The 23,782-nt window shown below is 42.9% G+C and overlaps 5 protein-coding genes across 15 annotated transcripts; 2 read left to right on the top strand and 3 right to left on the bottom strand.

Moving 5' to 3' along the window:
• Positions 1-7,593: 7,593 nt before the first annotated feature.
• LOC9657573 lies at positions 7,594-11,348 on the bottom strand. 2 transcript variants are annotated; one of them, XM_024682678.1, is made up of 18 exons: positions 10,915-11,348; positions 10,800-10,858; positions 10,607-10,738; positions 10,401-10,541; positions 10,279-10,350; positions 10,128-10,222; positions 9,940-10,072; positions 9,717-9,887; positions 9,480-9,661; positions 9,355-9,421; positions 9,172-9,305; positions 9,040-9,106; positions 8,928-8,990; positions 8,659-8,870; positions 8,493-8,610; positions 8,352-8,444; positions 8,088-8,282; positions 7,594-8,031 (listed from the first exon to the last, which is right to left on the bottom strand). In XM_024682678.1, the coding sequence occupies exons 1-18, from the start codon at positions 11,264-11,266 to the stop codon at positions 7,759-7,761; spliced, it is 2,559 nt and encodes an 852-aa protein (XP_024538446.1). In that variant the 5' UTR covers positions 11,267-11,348; the 3' UTR covers positions 7,594-7,758. The 2 variants fall into 2 exon arrangements, with proteins under 2 accessions (XP_024538446.1, XP_024538445.1); XM_024682677.1 differs by having other exon boundaries at positions 10,800-10,861.
• Positions 11,349-11,413: 65 nt separating this feature from the next.
• LOC9657574 lies at positions 11,414-15,232 on the bottom strand. Of its 2 annotated transcripts, XM_024682680.1 has the most exons (9): positions 13,727-15,232; positions 13,304-13,665; positions 13,164-13,220; positions 12,693-13,101; positions 12,540-12,620; positions 12,384-12,464; positions 12,252-12,334; positions 11,629-12,184; positions 11,433-11,564 (listed from the first exon to the last, which is right to left on the bottom strand). In XM_024682680.1, the coding sequence occupies exon 1, from the start codon at positions 14,741-14,743 to the stop codon at positions 13,817-13,819; it is 927 nt and encodes a 308-aa protein (XP_024538448.1). In that variant the 5' UTR covers positions 14,744-15,232; the 3' UTR covers positions 11,433-11,564; positions 11,629-12,184; positions 12,252-12,334; positions 12,384-12,464; positions 12,540-12,620; positions 12,693-13,101; positions 13,164-13,220; positions 13,304-13,665; positions 13,727-13,816. The 2 variants fall into 2 exon arrangements, with proteins under 2 accessions (XP_024538447.1, XP_024538448.1); XM_024682679.1 differs by having other exon boundaries at positions 11,414-11,564; positions 13,304-15,232.
• Positions 15,233-15,831: 599 nt separating this feature from the next.
• On the bottom strand, positions 15,832-19,984 carry LOC9657575 (pentatricopeptide repeat-containing protein At1g62260, mitochondrial). 9 transcript variants are annotated; one of them, XM_024682805.1, is made up of 9 exons: positions 19,844-19,984; positions 17,193-19,786; positions 17,041-17,137; positions 16,884-16,979; positions 16,763-16,834; positions 16,567-16,709; positions 16,465-16,514; positions 16,083-16,409; positions 15,832-16,020 (listed from the first exon to the last, which is right to left on the bottom strand). In XM_024682805.1, the coding sequence occupies exon 2, from the start codon at positions 19,678-19,680 to the stop codon at positions 17,251-17,253; it is 2,430 nt and encodes an 809-aa protein (XP_024538573.1). In that variant the 5' UTR covers positions 19,681-19,786; positions 19,844-19,984; the 3' UTR covers positions 15,832-16,020; positions 16,083-16,409; positions 16,465-16,514; positions 16,567-16,709; positions 16,763-16,834; positions 16,884-16,979; positions 17,041-17,137; positions 17,193-17,250. The 9 variants fall into 9 exon arrangements, with proteins under 9 accessions (XP_024538573.1, XP_024538576.1, XP_024538577.1 ...); XM_024682808.1 differs by having other exon boundaries at positions 16,083-16,514; positions 17,041-17,117; XM_024682809.1 differs by having other exon boundaries at positions 16,083-16,514; positions 17,070-17,137.
• A 107-nt stretch (positions 19,985-20,091) lies between these two features.
• On the top strand, positions 20,092-21,526 carry LOC9657576 (probable E3 ubiquitin-protein ligase HIP1). The gene is made up of 7 exons (XM_024682810.1): positions 20,092-20,238; positions 20,293-20,334; positions 20,387-20,632; positions 20,883-20,962; positions 21,030-21,133; positions 21,197-21,370; positions 21,431-21,526. Exons 1-6 carry the CDS (start codon positions 20,226-20,228, stop codon positions 21,351-21,353), a joined length of 642 nt encoding a protein of 213 aa, XP_024538578.1. The 5' UTR covers positions 20,092-20,225; the 3' UTR covers positions 21,354-21,370; positions 21,431-21,526.
• Positions 21,527-21,531: 5 nt separating this feature from the next.
• Positions 21,532-23,667, top strand: LOC112349045 (pentatricopeptide repeat-containing protein At4g02750-like). The gene has a single exon (XM_024682634.1). It carries the CDS (start codon positions 21,532-21,534, stop codon positions 23,665-23,667), a length of 2,136 nt encoding a protein of 711 aa, XP_024538402.1.
• Positions 23,668-23,782: the final 115 nt, after the last annotated feature.

Consider the following 23,782-nt stretch of genomic DNA (forward strand, 5'->3'; position numbering starts at 1 on the left):
GAACCATGGACACTCATAACTGCATAGAATAATTATGTGCATTCGTCTTTTTTCTTTTTAAATTTTATTCAATCAGGTCATCAAAAAATTTCATCTCATGGAAAATCAAACAACAATCTCAACCATAGGAATATTTTAAGAATATCCTATGGCTGTGGGATTTAGTTGGGTTCACTCTTTATTCACTTCATTGGTATCGGAATAGTCTATTCTTTTGGGGATGGCAAATAAATGGGATATAAATTTTGATGAGGAGTATAGTGTTAGTGATGATGGCCATGATGATGAGGAAGAGATTTTTAATGATGTCGTTATGCAATAAGGTTGCCAAATTCTTAAGGTTCAAAGTGACATTAAAGAGGTTAAAGATTTTATCAATTTCATTAAGAATTTCCTACTTCGCATGAACCCTCAAAAATTGAACTAATCTTATGTCCATGATTATTATTGGTATATCAAATATGCCAAAGATTATAATGGAAATCATTATTAGATGTTTGTAATAGCTAAAAGGTTGATTTTTGGTTGGAATTGTGAGAAAGTTGTTAATTTTACAATCTTTGTAAAGATAAAGTGAAGATTGATTTTTTGGTGATAAAGCTCATGAATTATGCTTTTTCGTGGTGGTTAAACTATATCAAAGTTAATCCTAAGCCAACTTCCTAAAGTGATTTGACAAACCATTTCATTTGTCAAGAAGTTTGAAGAGCTATTAAAGATCAAATAAGGGACTTTGTCTTTGGATGTGTATATCCATAAATTCCATGATCTTTGTTTTAGTTTCATGGGTACCTATAATAAATTGTTAAAGGTGCAATGTTTCACCAAATAAGAATCTTTAGCAATGTTGACTAATGTTATCATTAAAGTTCAGATCTTTTCACCCAAACTGTCAATCTACTTTAATTAACAGAATGGTCTACATAGTAGTCAACATGATGACCAACCCATCAATGCTTCATATTCAAAGAAAAAATAACTATTGCTTCATAAGGGCTCAAAGAGTGGAGATGGCAATGAAACTAAAAAAAATTGTTTGGACTAGTGAGAGAAGGGGGCAATTATTTTTATTATCAATAAGCTAGACATCATAGCAAGGATTGTCTTTTTGTGATCAATATTTTCCAATCTTTTCTAGAATACATCAAAACATGCTATTATTCATGATTGAGATGAGAAGTGTCAAATGGCGTTTTAGTGTTTGAAGCAATATTATATTTCTACTACTATGTTGAAGATTTTTTATCTTGAGAAGTCTTTTGTGGTCAAGACAAATGCAAGTGACAATGCTATTAGAGCCATCTTGCTTTAAGTTGGGCATCTTCTTGCATATATGAGGCACAAGTTTGATGCTACATAATGGAATTGGCCTACTTAAGACAAGGAGTTATATGTTGTAATTGTTCTATGAAAGAATGACAACATTATTTATATAGATAGAACTTCTATATAAATTCAAACTATCAGTCTCTTTAGTATTTTAATTGTCAAAAGAATCTTCAAGGCCACCTTGTTTGTTGGCAAGAGTTCCTATAAGAAATGTCTATTAAAATCCAGTACAAATATGGAGGTGATAATAAGGTGGTTAATGCATTATCCATGATGGTAAATTCTATCTTATTTATGAAGTGATCCAATGATTTCTTGGATGAGTTTATGCAGTTTGTTAACTTCAACTCCTTTATCATTGATATTCATATGAAAGTTTTATTAAGGGTTTGAAGGGTGATAGATTTGTGTCATTTAATATACGAGATGGAATTCTGGAGAAGAAAGGATGCATGATGGTTCCTTATGTTGATAAATTCATCAAATGGATTTTGGTTGAATGTCATAATGTGCCAAGTATTGGGCATCTGGGGGTATTGAGAATATATATATTGGTGAAGACATATTTTTTTTGGCATGGGATGAAATTAGATGTTAAAAATTACATATGTGGTTATTTAACCTACAAGATAGTCAAAGTTGATAATCAAAAGCTCGCTAATCTCTATTATCCTTTATATGTACCTGAGAATAAATAGGATAACATTTCAATAAATTTTATCACTAGTTTACCAAGAGCTTTTAAGGAAATGATGCTATTAGGTTGTTATGGATTGTTTGACGAAGATTGTTCATTTTTTCCTAATGAAGATGACAATTAAAGCTTTTGAACTTGCTTAATTATTTGTAGACCAATTATTCAATCTCTATGGTTTGCTTGATAATATTGTGAGTGATCAAAATCCCAAGTTCATGTCCAAGTTTTGGCAAACAATTTTTGATAAGCTAGAGATTAAGTTGAGTATGAATAGTGGTAAGTATCCACAATTAGATAGGTAGATAAAGCACAAGTTAGAAGATATGCTAAAGTTGTGGGAAAACTTGACTCAACAAGGACTATGAGAGAAGTATTTGCCTTTGCTTCAATTTACTTACAATAGTGCTTATCAATTAGCTATTTGCATATTTCCATTTATGGCAATATATGGCTATGAGCCTAAGTTTCCCGTGAGGTTAAGTTTAGTTTTGGTTTGGGTGCCTCATACTTTTGATTTCCTATATGCAAGACAAACTTGAGTTGGCAAAGTTAAATATGAGACAAACTCAAGATTAAAACAAAACATTGATTGATGAGTATTGTCATTATCAAAAATACAAAGTTGGTGACTAATTTTTTTTTTAAGCTATCAAATGCACAATGGCCTTTGAGAGATGGCAGTGCTAAGTTGTCTATACAGTATTGTGGGCTATGAACAATTTTACAATGTGTGGGGGATATTGTTTACACTTTGGACTTGCCAGGTAATTTAAAGATTCATCCAACATTCCATGTGAGCAAGCTTAAAGTGTGTTTGCACTTTGGTGATATCATGGATTAATCCATCATCTAAGTCCCAAAGATTTAAGGTTAGTTTGGCCAATATTTTTGCTCAAAGATTGATGAAAATATGCCATAAAACAAGTTGGGCTTTGTTAGTTTAGTGGAATGGTAATTCCATGGACAAAGTTACATGGGAAATTGAAGATGATGTGAAAAAAGTGTTTTTAAGTTTTAATTATGACTTGGATGACATTTTTGAAGAAAGGGAAAATTGAGTTCTATAATCATATTACTATATGATTTGTGTTGTTTATTCTATTTTCATTCTTTTTTTTTTCATGATTATATTGTTATGTGAGAAAGCTATATTGTTTTCTTTCTTTCTTGGCTATTTATTGCAACATTGGTATTGCTGTTTGCTCATCTTTTCTCAATGGCCGTATTGCCTTAAACTCTTTTCATATGAGGCTTGTTTAGTTTCTTGAGGCTGCTGTCCATGGCTGAGTTATGAGGGAGATAGTGCTCAAAGCTGCTCAAAGCTATCATGAAATAATGTAACTTGTTGGTTCAATAGCAAGCTACCATGGAGGCAATTGGAGCAACTGGGAGATAGTGCTCAAAGCTACTCAAAATTCAAATTGCTTCATCAAGGTCACTACATTGGCTTGTGTGTTGAAAGAGTGACTTTATCTTTTGTTAGATATTTGAACTATAAAATCAAACTTCCTACCACCATTAAATCTGACACAAACCATAGGAATAATCCAAGAATATTCTATAACCTGTGGGACTTAAGGCTGTAATGCCTTAAGAGTTAGGAGGTTAATTTAGGGTTCACTTCTTATTCATTTCAATCTAGAAAATTTGATTTTATAGTTCAAATATCTAGCAAAAGATAAAGTCACTCTTTCAACACACAAACCAATGTAGTGACATTGATGAAGTAATTTAAGCTTTGAGCACTATCTCCCAATGGCTCCAATTGCCTCCATGGTAGCTTGCTATTGAACCAACAAGTTATGTTATTTCATGAGCGAAGATGGTAATGGAATGAGCTAACTTGATGACATTGCTTTGCCCTTCAATGTCCACTATCTGAGATAAAATCCATGGATATCCAAAAAGATTATATGTTAGGTCTATGTACTAATTATTTAGAGTTTTGTAATGCAAACTAATATTGCCCTTGGTGGCACTGATGCTTGTCTCCATGCAAGCCAGGCAACAAACGTCACCTAAAGACTAGCTTCACCTTGATGTTCATCTTCTTGATTCTATCCATCACTTGATCAACCATTTCTTATTTGTCCTTGCATGAACTTTTCTTTCCCTTTCCATCTGGCTTGACATATAGAACCAATAAATGGTGAATGTTGCTAGATTAATGTGTAGCACCAGTATGTAGATCCCTCAATAGCATTTGAGGAGTGGTGATGAGGGCCTGTATTGAGTGACAAAAGTTTCATGAATGGGTAATCAACTTGTCACAAACTAGTTCTTTGGATAAAAATACCTGTGAATATAAATGTTTCCACCACTTAAACCACCTGAAGGTTTTATGGACACGTATGTTAAATGCGATATGCCAAATCTAAAATCTTAGTTGATTCCATCCAAGAGAATATAATCTCTATGAATTATTAGAGGATCCTATCATATTCAGTCAGTAAAAGAACAAAAAGACTAAAGTAACTTCATCCAAGCCTTTTGCAGCAGTTATAGCAATTGCTAATCACTGGTAACAATTTAAAATCTGAATAGAGTATTTGCAATGGAATGATAAAAAGCAAAAAATGATAATAGATATAAATAATAATACCAAGAAGTCTTTTGTGTGGTGAAAAGTAATTTTAAAGAGAGATTAGGGAGTTCTTAAATTTGAAATTTATATGATAAAAGATGAATATAATCTTTAATTGATTTCATTTATAGTGTATATTTTATAAAATTTAGAAAAGTAATTTTAAAGAGAGATTAGGGAGTTCTTAAATTTAAAATTTATAAAATAAAGATGAATATAATATTTAAGTGATTTCATTTATAGTGTATATTTATAAAATTTAGACTATTGAAAAAATTAAATTAAATTTTTTTTATTGGTATTTGTCAACTATGAGCTACTAAGATGTGGTGTAGATCTTCTATAGCTTTTCCATTGTTAATAATTAATGATGCATATATGAGTTTAGATTAGATATTTTTAAATGAAAGGAAATAAAAATAAATTAGTTTTATCAAAATTTGTTCATCATAATATTAAAAGAATATCTTGATGATGTTGTTATACTATTACTAAGTTTTAGATTTATTAAAATTCAATAAAAAAAGTATTTATTATAAAAAATTATATAGTTATCTTATTTAACATTTTTAAAATTAAATTTATTATTTATTAAATTTTTTACTCATATATAGTGCTTTTTTATAGAAGATATAACAGTGATTTTATCTTTAAGTGATTTCTTTTAGTTGTAAAATTTATATTATTAAGTTAATTTAATTTAATTTATTCTTCCATATATTTCAAGTAAGAGTTATAGAGTTATGGTTAGAATCATTTGCAGTTTTTCTGTTTTTTCTATCACACATTCAATATGTTATTATAATACTAAAATTATATCTTGATGATATTTCTATATTATTGGTAAGTTCTAGATTTATAAAATATAATCATTAGTGATAAATAACAAATTTTGTGATTATAGTTCTTAGAATATTATATAGATAACTTATTACCAATTTAAATCATAAATCATTCATTTATTTATAATGTAAAAAATCTTAAGTTTTAATTTGAAAATTATAAAATAAAATGAGGATAATATTTAAATGATTCTTTTAGATATAAGTTATTAAATTTAAACAACTTTGGGTGGTAGTGGATATAACTAAAATATGCTTGAATATTCTATTATCTAATTATTTAGATTCATCTTGTATTTATAAATTTTAAACATATTTATATTTCTGAAATACTTTTTATTATATTATTATTTATTCTATCATCAAATGATTGATATGTAATAAGATGAATCTTGATTTAAAAATTATAAACATGTTTATATTTATTTATCTATTGGATTATTCAATAGTAGTAAATATTAAATAAAATAGTAATAAACTGGCAATGCACAACAAATAATTTTAATATATGTTATCAATCTCCATCAGATGGGATAACTGTCAAAGGGTTATTTTTTTAACCACGTCTTAATGAATAATTGCGTTGATGTTTACACTTAGCCAATGGGAGGTTGGAAGGCATTCTAACATGTGTCACACATTCTAGGTCATTAACGATCCTAAATGGAGAGTGGTGATTCATGCTACACCTTCTTCTCTAGGGTTCTGCGCTTGTAAAAGCAAACACCAGGTTATTGCTTTACAGCTCCCCAATCTCTTTAAGTGCTCTCTCACAGGATTCCAGGGCATTTTCCACAAGTGTGCATGGGGGTGTTCAGATCAACATAAGTGCAAGGAACTTCTTGAGATTCCAATTCTCATCCAGAATGGTAAGTTTATTTGGGAGTCTTTCATCATCATTGACTACATTGACAGGTTCTCACATCCATGCACAAAGGCTGTAGCTCACTTCTGGGCAGACTTGGTTGACAAAAAAGTAATAGAGTCCATTCTTCCAAAACCAGCTTATAGATTATTTGGGGTTTCCTAGACAACAGCACAGTGACAAAGAAACATGCCATAATGCTAGATTGGGTGCTGATTTCGACTGTCCTTGACTCTCCTTTAGATCCCATTAAAGTGGAATATGCTTGATCCTATTCCAAAATCTAATTAGGTAGTTTGCTAATCAGGCAGTTTTGCTAACTAGGTCTAGGCAATTGCTAGTATAACACTAAAAGAATCTTGATGATATTGTTGGTATGAATTTATAAAATAAAAAATTATTATTTAAACAATGAATGCACAATATTTATTGATGATCCGACTACTTAATCTTAATAGAAAATTGCATGTTTAAATTATCTTTACGTGTAAATTCACATTTGCAATTTAGAACTTATACTCATTCATACATAGTTTTAAAAGGAAATATCTATTATCTAGGTCACCTAAACACTTGCTTTATGTCATAATAGAAAGAGTTTACGTGTTCCAAGAGAAAACACGTTCACATGTCGTAATAGAACACTCTTAAATCAACTATTAAAGGACTGTCATGAAACATGAGGTTTTGTGTTCTTTTCATCCATAATCTACTGGGAGCAGGGCATAGCATTGCTATAATGGATCATAGAGTGATCATTGCACTTGTGTTTCTTAAGCTTTTGTGCTTTGGCGTGGTTTATAGCGCTGATTGCTATGGGGGTTCCATGCCAAACGGGCTTACAGTATCTAATTACCAAGGAGCTGCCAATCTTTTTTGTGGGGCTGATATAGCCAACAATGGGAAAACATACAGCTTTGGGTTTGACTCATCTGGAAGGAGAAAAAGTGTTACCCTGACTTTCAGAGGGAATGCCAAAGCAAAATATTGCACGGTAATGGATGCAAGGTTTGAACAATGGTGAAGTTTACTAATTACTTGGTAATTCTGAATGTTTAGACTGCGTATAACAATATCATCAGCCAATGCATGCAAGCCACATGTGGGCGGAATGCCTGTCCACAAAAGGCAGGTAAATGGGATTGGTCGTTAAATGGCGAAGAAGCCCACTACACTATTGATGGCACTGTTGCTTGATCTGTCAAATCTAAAATAAAAAATAATATAAAATGATATAATAAGGAATCAACAAGAAAAATGTGCACCTTTTGAATCATAAAATAAATATTTCCAGTTGTGATAGATTATGACATGAAAAGATCACGGCATTGGCAGGACAATTTCTAGTTTATGTCCCCATATGCAAATATATAACAGCGTATTTCATGCTGTACATGGCATCAGATATCTCATCCATGAACAAAAATCGATCAAAAATCGATCATCCCCCACGAACTTCAATCACGTCTCCATCCCTGAGCTCCACCAGCGGCAGTGCGAGCTGCCCGTTCACGTACATGATCTTGTTGTCGATGCCCATGCGCTGGGCTGCGTCCGAGACTGTGCTCCCGGTAGGCATTCGAACGATATCACCGTTTGGCCACGAGATCACCAAGACCTCCGTGAGAACAGCCGAGCTCGGATCATCCGGATGCCGTGCCGCCTCAAAGTGGACCTCTTTTTCCCACTGGAGCATCGATCTCAGCAGCTTCACCTGTGTTTTCGCAAACTTTCCTTGTGATGGAACGCAAAAGCATTTCGCTTCCTTACCTTGTTGTTAAGTCGCGTTGTCGCCGATCCCGAGCTTAAGTTCTGGCTTGACATCGATGTCCCAGCCTGGGTTTGGAGCTCTATCTCGATTCCTTCATCCACCATGGTCATCACTTCCATGTACTCTTTAAGTTCGCGAGCATCCAATTCTAGCAGCTGGAGAAATGTTGGCAATGGACGGTGAAATTGATCCTTCTGTTCGTCAGGCAGCCACAATTTTTTTTACTTGCCTGCCTTGAAACATAAAAGCAAGGAACCACGAACCTTGTGATAGATATGATCCCCGCATAAGACATATTTCTCGAGACAGGTATCCCAATCACCGTGTCCCGGAGCAAACCACCAGCTTTTGGCCACCTGATACTTTCCCGCTCCAGTTACGGAGAAACAAAACTGTGAACAAACCTTGCTGTACATGTACGCAAAAATCTTCCACCGATCCTTATCGTCGAATGAAGCTCCAGATACTATAGCTTCTCCAGAACTTACAGCCACCAGCAGCTCTTTCCCATCATGGTCTACTCTGCAAGTAACACAATTAAAACCGCGAGTAATTGGATTCAGGTTTCACCTTATGACAACAGCTGCTCGGAGACTTCCACCTTCGATTCTAAGAGCAGGGTATCTCAACTGGACTTGCTTGGAGGGTGTAGACGATGATGGTGTTAGATCCGTGTCCGAATCTCTGCCATTTGTCGGCAGATCCTGCGTCATAACTGGAGCTCCACTCTCTTTGTAAAGCCAATGAGCAGCATTTCCGCTCTCTGCTTGTTCATGCATCAGCTTGTATCAAAGACAAACTTTGTGTAAGTAAAAAGAATCTTAGTAAACTCTCCATACCTGAGTACGAATTTGCACCTCTAGGGGGGCACCGTCAGGTCCTCTCACAGCCGTGTGAAGAGACTAGAGGATAAAACAGCTATAGATTAATTCAACCTGAGACGCAGCATACCTGGTATCCACTTGGTTTTGGATTCAAAATATAGTCGTCAAACTCCCCACTAATAGGCATCCACAATCTACAGAGCGATGCTCGCGTTAAGTGGTCCTCAAAGTAAAAGAATTTGGCAAAGAAATAAATTACCTGTGGACAACGTCAAGAAGGCTGTAACACCCTTTGATGGCAGCCACATGGAGCTTTCCTCCACCGTCTCCAACGACAACTCTCAAAGCACGAGCATCATAAATTTGATCCAGATGAACACCTTTTCTCTTCATCTGCAAGCCTTGGTAAGAGTGTGTGACCGTAAAACAAGCGAGCTGTCACCTTGGAATGCGTGCTATACAGGCTCTTTAATCGACCAGATAGGGTTACTTCAGTTCCAGGGATGTATCTATAAGTTGCGGGATTAGTACGCTGAATGTAATACTTCGGATTGGTAAGAACCTTACGGTGTGGAAATCGCGACTTCTTTATCAAGTGCCTCTTCGCAAAGGGAGAGAGCCGCAAGCGCAACTTTAGTATCTTCGATCACCTTGCTTTTGGACAGAGACGGTGGCAAACCAAATTTTTGCTTTCCACGATTTTTACGACCTGAGAGCAAGTCAAATGGAATTACTGCATCCAGGAGATCCTGCACAAAAAAGGACCATAAGTCTAGTCAGTCAACAAGCTCTTTAGTAAAGAACCTTCATTGATAAATCTTCTATCTCTTCGTTGCTCTCGTCCTCGGTGGATTCCGTGCCATAAATCAAGGCTCTCCTTTTTTCCCTCTTTGTCATTTTCCTGTAGTGCCTGACCTCCTCGTCAACTGACCACATTGCAGCAAGTCCAGACCGTAGCTCTCGAAAAGTTTGCGGCTTTACAGAAACAAAACGTTAGAAATCTTTAAGGAAAACTTCAGGACCGCACCTCAAGTACAGCAAAACAAAGATCCTCAAGCTCCGCTTTGACGGTCCAGACTCCAAGTCTGGAAGCGAGTGAGCACCAAACAGCTAGTGTCTCTTGTGCTACAGCACGCGCCTTTGGAGCAGGCAGAGCATATCTAAACCAACCATTAGCCGTTAAAACTCGCGTCGCACATAAATGATTTAGCTTACATTGTCCTCATGTTATGCAAGCGATCAGCAAGTTTCACGAGAACTACTCTGGGATCGTTAACCATTCCTAGCAACATAATGCGCAAGCTGTCCACCTGGAAATACAAAAAGCATGAACATCTCTGGACAGGCACACGCATTATTTCTTTACCTCCTCCGAAGTTAATCCATTCCCAAATTCTTCTCTTTCATGTGCGGTTTTTCTTCGATGTCTGCGCAGCAACTGCCTTAAAACACATGAGACTGTTTCTGAGCACTCGTCTACGGCCGTACCTGGTTTATGTAGCTCAGCCTAGAAACGCCTGCCACAAGGTCAGCCACATTATCACCAAAACTGGTCCGTAAGTCATGTAAGCTTCTCGTAGTATCGTCAACTACATCATGTAAAATTCCAGCAACAACGGTGTCAATTGCCTGAGAGACAATTGGTTTTAGCGCTTTGAAAAGGTGACAAGGACGCAAAAGAAAAAGAGCATTACCTTGGTTCCCACTTGTGGAACTAAAGCAGCTAAAATCTTAGCAGTATGAATGCAATGTGTTATATAAGGATCACCCGTCATCCGCATCTGTCCAGCATGAGCTTCTCGAGCGTAAGAAACTGCTCTCTGGACCTGGAGGAAACAAAGCATTTACGCGCACTTGATCGAAAACTACACGATTGTCGATCCATACCTTCTCATCTTGAAAAATGGGATAGTCACTAACATCAACTCCATCGAACACCAAGCTCGCTGCTGGCGATCAAGAACAATGTAAAGAAAAAGAAGAAGACGAGAGCGCGCCTTACTTCCATCGTCAACTTTCCCGTTTCGTGGATCACTGCTCGCCTGTGGAAGAATGCATGCTCCATACGCCACGGCCGCCGTGACCGCAACTTGAGCAAAGGTCATGAGCGCCACAGCATGAGCCGAGGCGGTCGGAGCCACAGTCCTGAAAGCAGTGCTCCCGGTGGCGAGCAGCTGCCCCACGGACGCCAGCGGCACCTGGCGGACGACATGATCCAGCAGCAAGCTGCTGCGACAAACCGGAAGGAGAAATCGCCGCCGCTTCCTCCTCACTGTCGATCGATTCTTGCCGCCGCCGCCGCCGCCGCCGTCGCAATGCGCCCACAGCGCCACATTCCCGCAGGCGCAATCCATGCCGCCAGCGGCAGCAGCAGCATCGCACAGCTCGCGCGCTTCGTTCTAGCCCTAAATCCTCGCGGAAGAACAGCGAGTGATACTACGCCACTCCGCCATGGCCACCACCGCAAGAGGACAAAGCGCTAGATACCCGAAACGTGGCTCTTTCCAAATTCTACACGTGTCACAATAATATCCTCTAGAATATTCCACACTTTGAAAATGTGAGTTGACCCCTTCAACACGGAGGGGGAAAGTTCTTTCCATCTCTTTCGATCGCCCAAAAAAAAATCTCTTCGCTACTTCGCGGCACTACCTACACGATCGCATCGTGTTAGTCGATCAAACAAAAATATAGAAGCAGCAGCTAGAAAACTCACGAGATTGCCTGGCGCCGCCCTTCCTTCTTCACCAAAACTCTGTCCCCCTCGCGAGCCACCGTGATCTTCTTATACACGAGCAAATCGTCCGAGTCCACGCTCAGAGCGCCGCTCGAGCTCAAGCTCCGCCCCTCCAGATTGTTTGCTGCTCCATCTCCATCACTCACTACCACGACTCTCATCTCGTAGTACGTATCCGTCCCAGCCATGTCCACCGGGACAAACTTGTCCGAGAAAGGAGCCACCGAAAGCCTGAGCCTGCCAAGCTGATCCCTGTATCGGTCCCGGAAAACCACCGTTGCCGGTGTCTGGTTGCAAATCCAAGTAACTCGCTGCAAATCCATGCTGCACGGCTGCGAGTCGGACGTCTTGATTCTGGAGAAGCATCCCAGCTTGAACATCTCCTCGCTCGAAGAACTGAGACCAACTGTATGGAGCTTATAAACTGCCGACCACCAGCAGTTTAGTCGCCCTGTTCGGCCCGCCAGAGCTACAATCGGGCGACTATTGAGCTCCGTGCCGTACTCGGACAAGTATCCATCGCCGGCCATTCTTTCTGTGAAACATCAAAATATAAGTCAAACACTTCCCTGGAACGCTGAAACACGAGCTAGCTTCATTACCAGACAGCCGAGTTGAAGTTGAAGATCTTGGTGAGCGCAAAGTCGTCGAAAGGGAAATAAAAAAAAAGTCTCGCTGGAAAAGCCTACATGTGGAGAGATCAACGAAGGTACACAGAAAGTAACAAGCTTAACTTGCTGCTGCACATGACTAAAGACAGTGGGCTCCTTCAATGCTGCCGCTTTTCACACCCAACTTGAACAAACCACCCTTGTCTGCAAACCAAAAACAAAAAGACACTTGCATCAAACCAGAGAGAAGACTTGGTAGAGAAAGCACACCTCACTCACAGGCTTAATCTAGGTAAGATGTTGCAGAGAGGACTCGTGCAATGCGCCTGAGCGGATAGGTGTGAGTGACAACGACGCTGCCTGCACCAACAACAGCGTATTAGTCAGAAAGAGGAAAAACAAGTGATGCTAAGAGTAAGATAAAGCCACTACCAAGAGCGCAACAAATGCAGCGCAGACGAAAGAGTTTTCGGCCTTACTCAAACCGCTATAGCGTCGCGACTTCTGAACGGAAAAATAGTTCGACGTATCATCAGTAGTACACTGGCGTTACACTTCCCCGTCAATTCGCGATAGTTTTCCTCGAGAAAGACGTTCTCGCTCCCCTATGAAACAATCAGACACCACCACCATCAGTAAAAATTCCATACAGCACTACTGGCGAGCCATCCTCCAACAAAAACACACCAAACATCTCCCTCCCTATGAGAGGGAAGTAACAACCAAAGCAGAAAAAAGAGAGGCAGAAAACAAAGAAATCACAAACTATTAGAACCTGTCCCTATCAAAAGCTCAGTAGCTTGCATTCATGCTGCACCTTCGGACCCGCTGCGCACCTTGTCTGCTTCATTTAACAATTGGAAAATGAAAAGCAGCTTGATGAAATATACAAACATTCATTACCTTCACAACGACAGCAAGGCGGTGCTCATCCATCAAGATTCAAAGCTTTTGAATTCTCTGCATCCAAACAAGTTTAAACCACAGATTCATTACCAGAGAGAAAAAGTAAGAGAAAACAAACAAAAAAAAGAGGATCATACCTTGTTGTCAAAGAATTATTACTTCCAGAAGATCTGCACAGATCATCAAACATTAACGAGCAACGGACTAAGAAACATAGAAAAATCTCGCCTATACACCAATCATTTCAAAGTAAACATTTGGTGATTGCTTTCGCCGTTTGGAAACAAAAAAAAGAGTTTCGTAGCAAGTGACATAGTTTAGTACTTCTTCCCAATCTAGAGGAGGTAGAACCTCTAGAGGCCAGGAAAAAAAGGCCACTGTACTGCTAAATTTCGGAGGCCCCTTGGGAAACACACACGGCTTACCCAAGCAGAGGACCTTCAACCCCACTCAAACTTATTGTCATGAATCGCCTTCGTCTCGATCTTATCTAGAAGGTCTGGGAAGAAGAGTGAAAAACAAAAGGAGAAAAGAAGATGAGAACTTAACAAGAGATTAACCTGAAGAAGCCGTGTCGAATGAATAAAGGGACCACCCTTCGTGTCCTCCTCCCGTCCCACTCCACAGTATTTACAAAACTTCGTGTGGAACTATTCGCTCTTCCAAGCGTAGAGAAGCAACGAAAAACCAGCCGCCGAGACGTGTGAAGCAGCAGTAGCAGCATCTTGGGCTGCTGCTCCTGTTCCCGGCTGGACTCGCAAGCTCGACGAGCAAGCCATGGCGTCTTTCATCCACGGCCTCTCGGACGAGACGCACGTCTGGAACATAAACACGGCATTCCCCAGCGAGGGATTGAAGAGCCAATTGTGCACGTCCCAAAACACCTCCACCGGCAAGCCGTCGACGAGGATGGTCTGGTTCCCCCTAAACTTCCACATAAGCTTCTTCACCTGGATCACCAGCTGCCTGTCCACCCTCACGTAAAGCCGCGGCTCCCGAGCTCCACTCGTGTGGCACTCGATCATAATGTCGTGAGTTTTTCCACTCTCGCCAAACTGCGCCTTGGTGGTGTAGTACCGCTTCCCAAAGACGTGCTCCCGCCGCGAGAGAAGCATAGCCTCGATCGTCGGTGGCCTCGCCTGCGTCTTCTTGTAAGCCTCCCTCACCATATCGCCCAGCAGCAATGCCACCTCTCCATCGGAAACAATGGCGAGGTAGAAACCATCTTGCGGTTCCGGCCCGCAGAGATACTTGGCTGAGGAGAGGTCCCAAAAGACCTCCACTTTCTGCCCATCCACCTCCATAGCCTTGGATCCCTGCTTCTTCCAGAAGAACCACGGCTTCATGTCTACCTTGCAAGTGTAGTGGCACGCTGGGTCGTCCACATTGACGCTCAATCCCTGCCCCATGAGATTCTTGCACCATGTCACCGTGATCAAGCGGCAGTGGCCCCAGAGCTTGGTCTGATAGACGCAAGTCACCAGATTTTGCGTCATCCGGGCGCCCATGGACATGTCCGCAACCTGGACGCCGTATTCGCCGAAGCAAGAGGGGAATCCATCCGGCATTCTCAGCATCGTCGCGGGAGCGCCGATAATCTTGGATGGATTCTGGCGATGTTCTTGCCGCAATGCCGCAGGAATCTTGGGGCTTGGATCCGAGATCTTGCTGTCAGCCAAAAGCAAGGCAGCTCCGCTTGTCGTGGAAAGAGCGCCGCTCCTCCTGTTCCTGTTCCCCGAAATTCCTCATCCGGGAAAGATTCCAGGCCGTCGCCGTCGCCGCCGCCGCACAGATCTTCTGTCGAGGCGCTGGAGCTCGAGGAATCAAGAACGCCAAAACCCTAGGCCTAGAATATGAGTGGCAAGCGATCGAAGTGACCTGGGAAGAATGGAGGCCTCCGCCAATGCGGCCGCGTCGCGATTCTTCCAGCGCCCGGCACGAATTCGCCACGCCCTAGCTAGAGCGCGCAAAAGCAATAAATCCTCGAGCTTTTGGGAGCTAGGAAGAGCTCGCCCAAGCACTGACTGGTATCCCCCATTTTACACGGATAACGGAACTAGGTAGAGAAAAAGCTCGCCTTTAGCCAAAAACGCTACCTAGCAATCGTGCGTTCGAATCCAGTCCACTCAAAGGCGCCAAAGCCACACCGTTGGATCCACACACCATTCAAACCTCGGCCGTTGGATTTGGGATTGGTCAAATAGTAGTTTTCTCACGACTTTAAAAAACGGGAAGGTGGAGGTATAAAGAATGTCTGATACCGCGGCATATTCTGCACCTTGCACGACTATACATCATGCTCTGCGCAAATGCGCCAAATTACCATTAGATTTCGTGATGGTGATGCCTTACATCACAAACCAAGCTAACCTAAAATAAATAGTTCCATGATCCATGATTGGTTTTGCCTCCGTCAACTTTCCTAGAAACAAGCATGGTTGATAAATTCCACGTCAACCTCCTCGACTTACGTAACAAATGGTCCAGGTTTGATACCTCGTGTCAATCTTTGGGGAAAAATTCTCCCGGCTTTTGGCATGTAAAAAAGGTGACAAATCTCTTCATATACACTGTCCCACACCATCTTGTCAAACACCAAACTTTGGATTTTTTGCTTGTTTCTCCACGCCACGAAACATGAGAGAGACAGGGAAGGCTGCAAATCTCTAGGAAATCATACTGTGCCTTGTTGATGCGTTAAGGTGGATTTCAAGTGATCGCAGCTGTTTACAACGATACATACCTTCTTTGTTAACATTTTCTTCGCTGGAGGTGGAGCCAAAGTCGAGATCCATCCATTGCAATGCGATTGTTAAAGAGCTTCTCTAAAATCTCCCAGATTGAGGCCGCGGACCTGACAATCGCGGCAATGTCACTCCTGACAAGTAGACCAGAAAGAAACAACAACAAACAAACCTGATCGTTTCCACCAGTGGACCAAGTTCGCAAATTGACATCATCGCTGCTTCCTCGCATAGCGCACGAAGGTCGCTCCTAGAATGCCAAGCCGCTTCCCACAGTTAGAAAGCAATATCTGGGGAAAAGAACAACGTTACAATCTGTGTCTTTCACGAGCTTTTCCAAGTCAGAGCCTGTCAAAACCGAAGGATTCAGCGAGAAAGAGAGGAAAGAAAAAAAAAAAAGCAGAACTTTCCCACTTGACATGGGCTGTCCTTTGAGAAGATTTTGTAGGAGTGACCTGCGGCCATCAGAGTCAGGTAGTGGACGCATATTCTCTTTCACCTGGAGAGGAAAAGCAAGAGGAGAACTTAAAAAAAGGATCACGCGTTGGACTCACGAGACGCCTCCGTACTGGATCATCTATTTCCACTGGCCTGTTAGTAGCACCTGTGACAAAAGAAATTCTCAGCTCAATGGCAATGAATATCGCGCGCTTTACCCATCACAAAAAACTTCGATCGTCCTTGATGGCTCAAAAATTTTCCGATTTGAGCCTGCGACCAGCATCATGTTCATTCGAACAAAATGCTGCCTATCTGGAAACGATTCGAACTCGAAGTTTCATGTGGGAAGCCCAACCCACTGCGTAGCAACTAAGCATAAGCTCCACAGACTGATGATAGAACAAATCTTACCCATTTTGAAGTGAACGACGAAGAAAGAATGCACTATAGGCCGCTCAGATGCCACTGCCTTGGCCAGCAAGCCTGTTAAAGTGGGCGTCAGGCAAAAAGCAACGCGGCTTTTGTTTAAAACCTGGAGCTGGTCTGCGAAAATCCCTGAAAAGATCACTCCTTTTTTGTAGGAAGAATAACCATCTCCATCAAAGCGTGCTTAAGTTTGCAAGTCCAGCTGCAAGAAGTAGCAATGTTCACGCAAGAAAAAAAAAAAGGACAAACACTAAGAAACATACCAATGATGGCCTGCCATAGACAATCTTACGTTTGATAGAAGTTGTCCGCCATTGGAACGACGATCACCACAGACGAGCTAGAAAGAACAGTTTGTGGCTGTAAAGTTCCAGGCTTCCAAAATCAAAAGAGAAATCACAAATACCGGTCGAACCTGAGTTGTGATCAAATTCTCCAGCCAGAGCTTCGCATCGCTCATATTTTTCTAGGGCTCATATCAGTAGCGATCTCTTTGCCACTGAATCCGGCCAGAACGGCATGCTCTCGAGCAATTCCATTGCGAAATCCCTGCGCCCCGACCTCGCAAGAACGCCGAGAATGCAGCAGTAGTGCCGGATCGACGCCTGGAGCCCGAAATCCAGCGCCATTGACAAGAACTGGCGCCGGCTCTCCTCGATCGACCGCGGCGATCCCAGCACCGCCAAGAACGTCCCCCTGTCCGGCGCAAACCCTAGCAAGACCATCGCGTGGAGGAGCTCGATCGCGTTGCCAAAAGTGGAGCTTGCCGCCACAATGTACGTGCTCCACGACACGTCATCACGCTCTGGCATCCAAGCGAATATCTTCGCAGCCTGTTCTAAACTCCCAACCTGGGAATATGCCACCATCAGCGCATTCCATGCCACAAGATTCCTCTCTGGCATGTTGTGAAAGGCTTCCCTGGTAGCATCAAGCTCCCAATTCTGGGCAAAAGATGCCACCATTGTGGACCAAGAAATGGTGTCCAGCCATGGAATATAATCAAACACTCTTTTTGCTTGACAAATATTCCCAGCTTTAGAATATGCCTGTAACATTGCAGTGGAGCATATTACATTGTTTCTAAGAGGTATTTTATCATATATACATTGTGCCTCTTCAATGTTGCCTTTGGAGGAAAATGCTTGCAAAATGGATGACATTGAAGACATAGTATATTCTGGCACTTGATTGCAAAGGTGTAGAGCTTCTTCTTTGAAATTATTGGAGATGAGTGCCACAATAATCATGGCCCATGAGTGAATATCCCTCTCCCTCATGCTTTTGAATATGATCCTTGCCTCATGCATCTGCCTGGCTTCGGCATATGCTCCAATCATTAAGCTCCAAACTTTCAAATCATGCTCTGGCATATTCTTAAAAATAGTTTTTGCTCCCTCCAAATTCCCAGCCCTGGCATATCCTTGCAACATTGCAGTGTATGTTATAATGTTTTTTATGGGAATGTCCTCGAATATGTTTTCTGCTTCAATCATATGCCCACATTGGGTATAAGCAGTGAGAAATGAGGTCCAAAGCACCACATCTGGATATTCAACCTTCAGAAACAAATCCATTGATTCCTCAAATTTGCCATTTTTCACTAAGCTCTGAAGCATTATTTCTAAACCATGCCCATCCCAAAGAGGCATTTGGTGAAAAACTTTCTTTGCTAGATCTAAGTGCTCACATTGACAATAAACTTGTAGCAAAGCATTCCAAGTTCCCAAAGTATGGCAAGGCATCTCCAGAAAAACACACTTTGCTGCTACCACGTCGCCCAGCTGAGAATATGCGCCAATAGCAGCATTGAAAGAAAGAATATTCACCTCTGGAAGCCGCTTAAACATTCTAACAGCTCCCTCTGGATACCCATTCTGGGAATATCCAGCTATGCATGTAGTCCACGACACTATGTTCGTCAATGGCATCTGGGCAAAAAGATTCCGGGCATCCTCCAACCATCTGCAGCATATATAACCTGCTAGCATAGAATTCCACGTAACCAAATTATGCCTAGGCATCTTACTATAGAGTTTCCAAGCTCGATCAAGATTCCCATTTGAGGCAAGTGCATCAAGCATAATATTCCAGGACACAATATTCCTCTCCGGCATAGAATCGAATATTCTTTTGACTGAAACAGAATCATTGCTTTGACTGTAAGCTGCAAGCATCACGTTGAACGACACTGTGTCTGGATGAGGAATTTTCTCAAACAAGGACTTGGCACTTTCAATATGCCCGTTTTGGGCATATGCTTGTACCATAAGATTCCAAGATACAACGTTCTTGTGGGCGATACCATCAAACAATCCCTCTGCCTTTTCTAGAAATCCATTTTCCCCAAATGCTTGTATCAAAGCATTGCACGAAACTAGACTCTTCTCCGGCATTCTTTCAAAGTAAGACACGGCGTCCTCCAAATGCCCAGCTTTGGCGAGCCCTGTGACGATCGAATTCCACGAAACTTGATTCGCATCGGGCATTTCCTCGAAGATCTTCTTTGCGGCGTCGAGATCCCCGCTCTGGACGAACAAGCTGATCATGTTGTTCCATAGAACAGGAGGTTTCTCTGGAGCCATGTCAAAGAGGCTCTTCGCTGCGTCGAAATGACCGTTCTGGGCATAGGCCGAGATCATGGTGCTCCAGGAGAATGCGTTTGGCGCCTCCATCTTGTCGAAGATCGAGCGCGCGGATTCCACACAGCCGCACTTGCCATACATGTCGATGAGAAGGTTGAGGAGGAACCTGTCAGATCGGAGCTGGCTCTGCGAGACCCAATCGTGAATTTGCCTTCCGGACAAGAGATCTCGATCAAACGCGCAGCCACGGATCACTTCCGCGAAATCCTGGACCCTGTGGAATTGATCCGCAGCGCCCGCGATCTGGATTGCATCCATCGAGCCAAGCTCTCACGCGTGCTTGAAGAGCTTCATGCTGAGCCAGTGGAAGTAGACAGCCACGATCAAGACCGGGATCGTCATGGGAACCAGGAAGAAATAGTACCTGGGATCATCAAGAAACCCCAGATCTCGTCAAGAAACGATGAAGCGAAGGACTTACCACTCTCCCCGGATGAAATCCAGAGGCTTTGGCCCCGAAGATGGCAAGAGCTGCGCCAAGAACGCGAAGTAGACGATGGCGCCAAAGGAGCAAACGCTGAGCGCTAGAAGAAGAGCTCCGCCTTTCCCGCGCATTGCTTCTGCCCTAAAAGTTTGAACTAACTCACCCAAGTTAGCGTTAACCTAACCTGGAATCCCTTTAAAACGATGCCTGGATCTTCGGATCCTTTTTTAATATATGAGGAGGAGGAAGCCCGTGTGTCTCGAGGGCTCTTGTCCACGCGCACACCCCAGCGCGCTTCTTGGAAGGTACGACTCAATCCATCTTGGCGCTCGCGCTCTCAGCGATCAATCTCCTGGAATCGATTCCAGTCCACGCCGCCATGAATCGATCTGGTCGGTAATCCGATTTCGCGAGATTTCGTGCTCAACTCACCCTGTTCTTGACAGCCGCGCAAGATTCTACCCGGAATGAGAGATCGATCGGCAAAGGTATGGGAATCTCTTCCAAGAAGCCTAATGTAGGAACCAGGGGCCTGTCCAGGTCGTCGGCGCAGAGCTGCCGCGGAGCAGCGGCGGATAGAACAGCAGCGATGGGGGCAATTCGACGAAGACAAGGACGAGGATGGAGCTACGGACTTGATCCTTGCGCCGGCGCCGAGGCGGCGTAGCAGGCGTCCCTCGCGGCGAGAGCTGCTACAGGATGAGCTCCAACTGGCGAGGGATGAGCTCGAGATGGAGGCGCTGCGCTTGCGATACGGCGGATCTCACGAGCTCGATATTGCTCTAGGTAAGTTGTCGCAATTCGCAAGGTACTTCTTTCCCTCTTCTTTGCTTGTTTGGTTTTTTCTTTTCTTTGTTTGAGTGCCTTCTTTGCTTCCATTGATCAAGGTGGTTTGCCTTCCTTCGTCTATTTCGTTTTCCCTTCCCACGGTTCTTCTATTTGTTTTGAGAAAACTTCTCACGCTTCTCCTTGTTGGTTTGTCTTCCTTCATCTTTTTTCCTTTTCTCGAGAGAACTTCTCACGGTTTGAAGTGCAGCCTTGTCTCTCTCGTTGAGTGATGAACCGACTTACGCTCACGCGGAGGCTACTGCGGTTTCACTGGATATGTCGTATGAGGCAAGTAACTTCCCTTCTTTCTTTTCGCGTAGTTTTCTCGAGCTTGGGACTCACTCGTCTTCCACAGAGCCTCGTAGAACTGGAGAGCGTGAAGTGCGTGGCTTCGCCAGCTCTGGTGGCTTCCCTTGACCGGACCGTCTTCTCAGATGGCGGCGGCGGCGGCTCCGCCGAGTAAGTCCCTCTGATCACTCTCACTCCTCTGACTTGGGCTTTCTTTGTGGCTTTTCTATCCAGCTCTTGCGTCATCTGCCAGAACGAATACGTTGGCGGGGACAATCTCTCCCGCCTACCTTGCAAGCACGACGTTCACGAAGCTTGCGGCTCCGAGTGGCTGCTCAACTATTCAAAGCTCTGCCCCGTCTGCAAGGCGGACGTGACCATGGAGCATTGATCTTTGTACAGTTCCAGGTAAAACTTCATACTCGATCGATCGAAACTAAGAGAACTTCTTCCTTTCTTGTCCCGCAGATAGCTACATTATTATTTCTCATTGATTCATCCAGCAACGATGAACAAGCTGTACATTCAACCTTGTAAAAAATGGTTCTTCTTTCTTGTATTTAACTTGTATGTCAAGGCAGCGTGTCTTATCGTGGAACATCGCTATAGCAGCCTATGCCCGAAATGGTCAGGTGGAGCTCGCAAAGGCGGTGTTTGACGAGAGCCCCCAGCGCGACGTGTCTTCGTGGAACACACTCGCGCAGGCCTATCTCCACCGCCAGGATTTCTCCTCCGCGAAAAGAGCCTTCGATGGAATGCCTTCTCACGACGTTGTGTCGCTCAACACGATGGTTTGTGGGTACGTTCGCGCTGGATTGGTCCAACACGGTGAGGATCTCTTCCGCTGGATGCCGCAGAGGAGCAGCGTCTCATGGAAGAGTTTGTGCCAAGCATATGCCCAAACTGGGCATCTAGAGAGAGCTAAGAACTTGTTTGAGAAAATGCCACATTTAGATCTTTTGTCATGCACAAGCCTCTTGAGTGTATTTGCCCAAACGTGTCAAATGGAACAAGCAAAACTTATTTTTGATGTGATGTGTTTTAGAGATGTTCTGTGCTGGGTTGCCATGCTTGCAGCATATGCCAAAGGTGGGTATATGCTGATTTCTGAAGTGTGTTTTGCTTTGATGCCTTGCTGGGACAATGTGGCGTTTACTGTTATGCTGGCGACATATTCCCGCTGTGGAAAGTTAACTAAAGCCTTGGATATCTTTCAGAAAATAGTCTCTCACGACGTTTATTCCTGGACTGCGCTGCTTTCGGCATATGCCATAAACGGGCATTTTGAGGAAGCGTATGGAATCTTCTCCTTTATGCCGTGCCGCGGGCCTGTTGCGTGGAACTCGATGATTTCTTCGTTCTCGCAAATGGGAAACTTGGAAGTGACGAAGTTTTTGTTTGAAGAGATGCCTCAGCTGGACATTGTGGCGTGGGCGTCGCTGGTCATGGCCTGTACCGAGGCACAACAAATGGGCTTGGCCCAAAACGTGTACGACCGGATGCCCCAGCACAATGCCGTGGTTTGTACCTCTCTTTTCCAGGCATATGCCCGCTATGGGCATCTCAAAGAAGCCGAGAAAATGTACCACGGAATGTTCTACAAAGATGCTCTCTCGAGTAGAGTCTTGTTGAGTGCCTACATACGGAACGAAGAACCGGTTCTAGCGAAAGAGTTCTTTGACAAGATGTGGAAGAGGGATCAGTTTTCGTGGAACATTTTGCTGTGCGGCTTTGTGCACTGTGGCTGGCTAGACAAGGCCGAGATTCTGCTGCACGAAAAGATGCCAATGTACGGCATTGTGCCGATGAATGCCATTCTAGCCGGATATTCCCAGCTTGGGAATCTAGAGAAAGTTAAGATGCTCTTTGATGCTCTTCCTTGTGGCAATGTTGTCTCGTGGTTTATTCTCATTGCTTGCCATGCCCACAAAGGGGAATCTCTCCAAACAAAGCTCGTGTTTGGAAAGATGCCGCAGCTGAACATGGTGGCTTGGAATGCCTTGGGATTCGTCTGTGGTTTGACGAAGCAGCTGGAAGCAGCACGAGAAGTTTTCCATTCGATGCCGGGTCGTGATTTTCTCTCGTGGGCGAATTTTCTTGCAGCATCACTATCGAGTGGAGATCTTCCATCGGCAAAGCGGGTCTTTGAAAAGATCCCGATGCTGGACATGGTTCTTTGGACGACTTTTGTTTTGGCTCATGCCCAAGCTGGGCATATTGGTGAAGCCAACACACTCTTTGCAAAGATGCCAGCCAGAGACTTGGTGGCTTGCAACGCCATGCTTGGAATCTATGCCCAGAATGGGTATTGCAGCGAGGCAACTGGCCTCCTCCAAGAGATGACCCTGGAAGGTTTGAGCGCCGATGGGACGAGCTTCACGAGCTTGCTCAGTGGATTTGGCCACTCGGGATTGCTCAGCGATGGATTGAGCTGCTTGGCGAGCATGGCTATTGACTTTGGTCTTGTTCCAGATCCCCAACACTACGGCAGTGTGATTGATCTCGTTGCCAGGAGTGGAGAGGTGAAAGATGCGAAGGGAATGCTGGCATGGTTTGGCCTTGCAAGCGATGTTGCCTGGAGGAGCTTGCTCGCTGCTTGCCGCATTCAGCTGGATGAAGAGAGCGCTCTGGCAGCTGCTAGCTCCCAAGAAGATCACAAGGAAAAGGCTCCCTATTCTTTGCTTGTAAACATTCTTGCAAGCTGATAGCTTAGTTTACACAAGTGATCGAGAACACAAGTGAGAAAGTGAGTGAAGAGGTGAAAATTAAGTGGTTTTATGCCTCTAGGTAGGTGTTGTAACACCCAAAAAAACACTGTAA

The sequence above is a fragment of the Selaginella moellendorffii genome, unplaced genomic scaffold, assembly GCF_000143415.4.
Source record: "Selaginella moellendorffii unplaced genomic scaffold, v1.0 SELMOscaffold_35, whole genome shotgun sequence".
NCBI classification, from domain to species: Eukaryota; Viridiplantae; Streptophyta; class Lycopodiopsida; order Selaginellales; family Selaginellaceae; genus Selaginella; species Selaginella moellendorffii.

Bases quoted from the DNA above. Each gene is read 5' to 3' on its own strand.
- LOC9657573 (XM_024682677.1), bottom strand. From the start codon at position 11,266: ATGGATTGCGCCTGCGGGAATGTGGCGCTGTGGGCGCATTGCGACGGC. The intron at 10,073-10,127 runs GTAAGCTAAATC...TGGTTGGTTTAG, and splicing joins TTGCATAACATGAGGACAAT to ATATGCTCTGCCTGCTCCAA. The intron at 9,888-9,939 runs GTGCGGTCCTGA...GTTTCTGTAAAG, and splicing joins TTTGTTTTGCTGTACTTGAG to CCGCAAACTTTTCGAGAGCT.
- LOC9657574 (XM_024682679.1), bottom strand. From the start codon at position 14,743: ATGCTGAGAATGCCGGATGGATTCCCCTCTTGCTTCGGCGAATACGGC.
- LOC9657575 (XM_024682808.1), bottom strand. From the start codon at position 19,680: ATGGATGCAATCCAGATCGCGGGCGCTGCGGATCAATTCCACAGGGTC.
- LOC9657576 (XM_024682810.1), top strand. The intron at 20,335-20,386 runs GTATGGGAATCT...GGGCCTGTCCAG, and splicing joins TGAGAGATCGATCGGCAAAG to GTCGTCGGCGCAGAGCTGCC. The intron at 20,963-21,029 runs GCAAGTAACTTC...CGTCTTCCACAG, and splicing joins CACTGGATATGTCGTATGAG to AGCCTCGTAGAACTGGAGAG.
- LOC112349045 (XM_024682634.1), top strand. From the start codon at position 21,532: ATGTCAAGGCAGCGTGTCTTATCGTGGAACATCGCTATAGCAGCCTAT.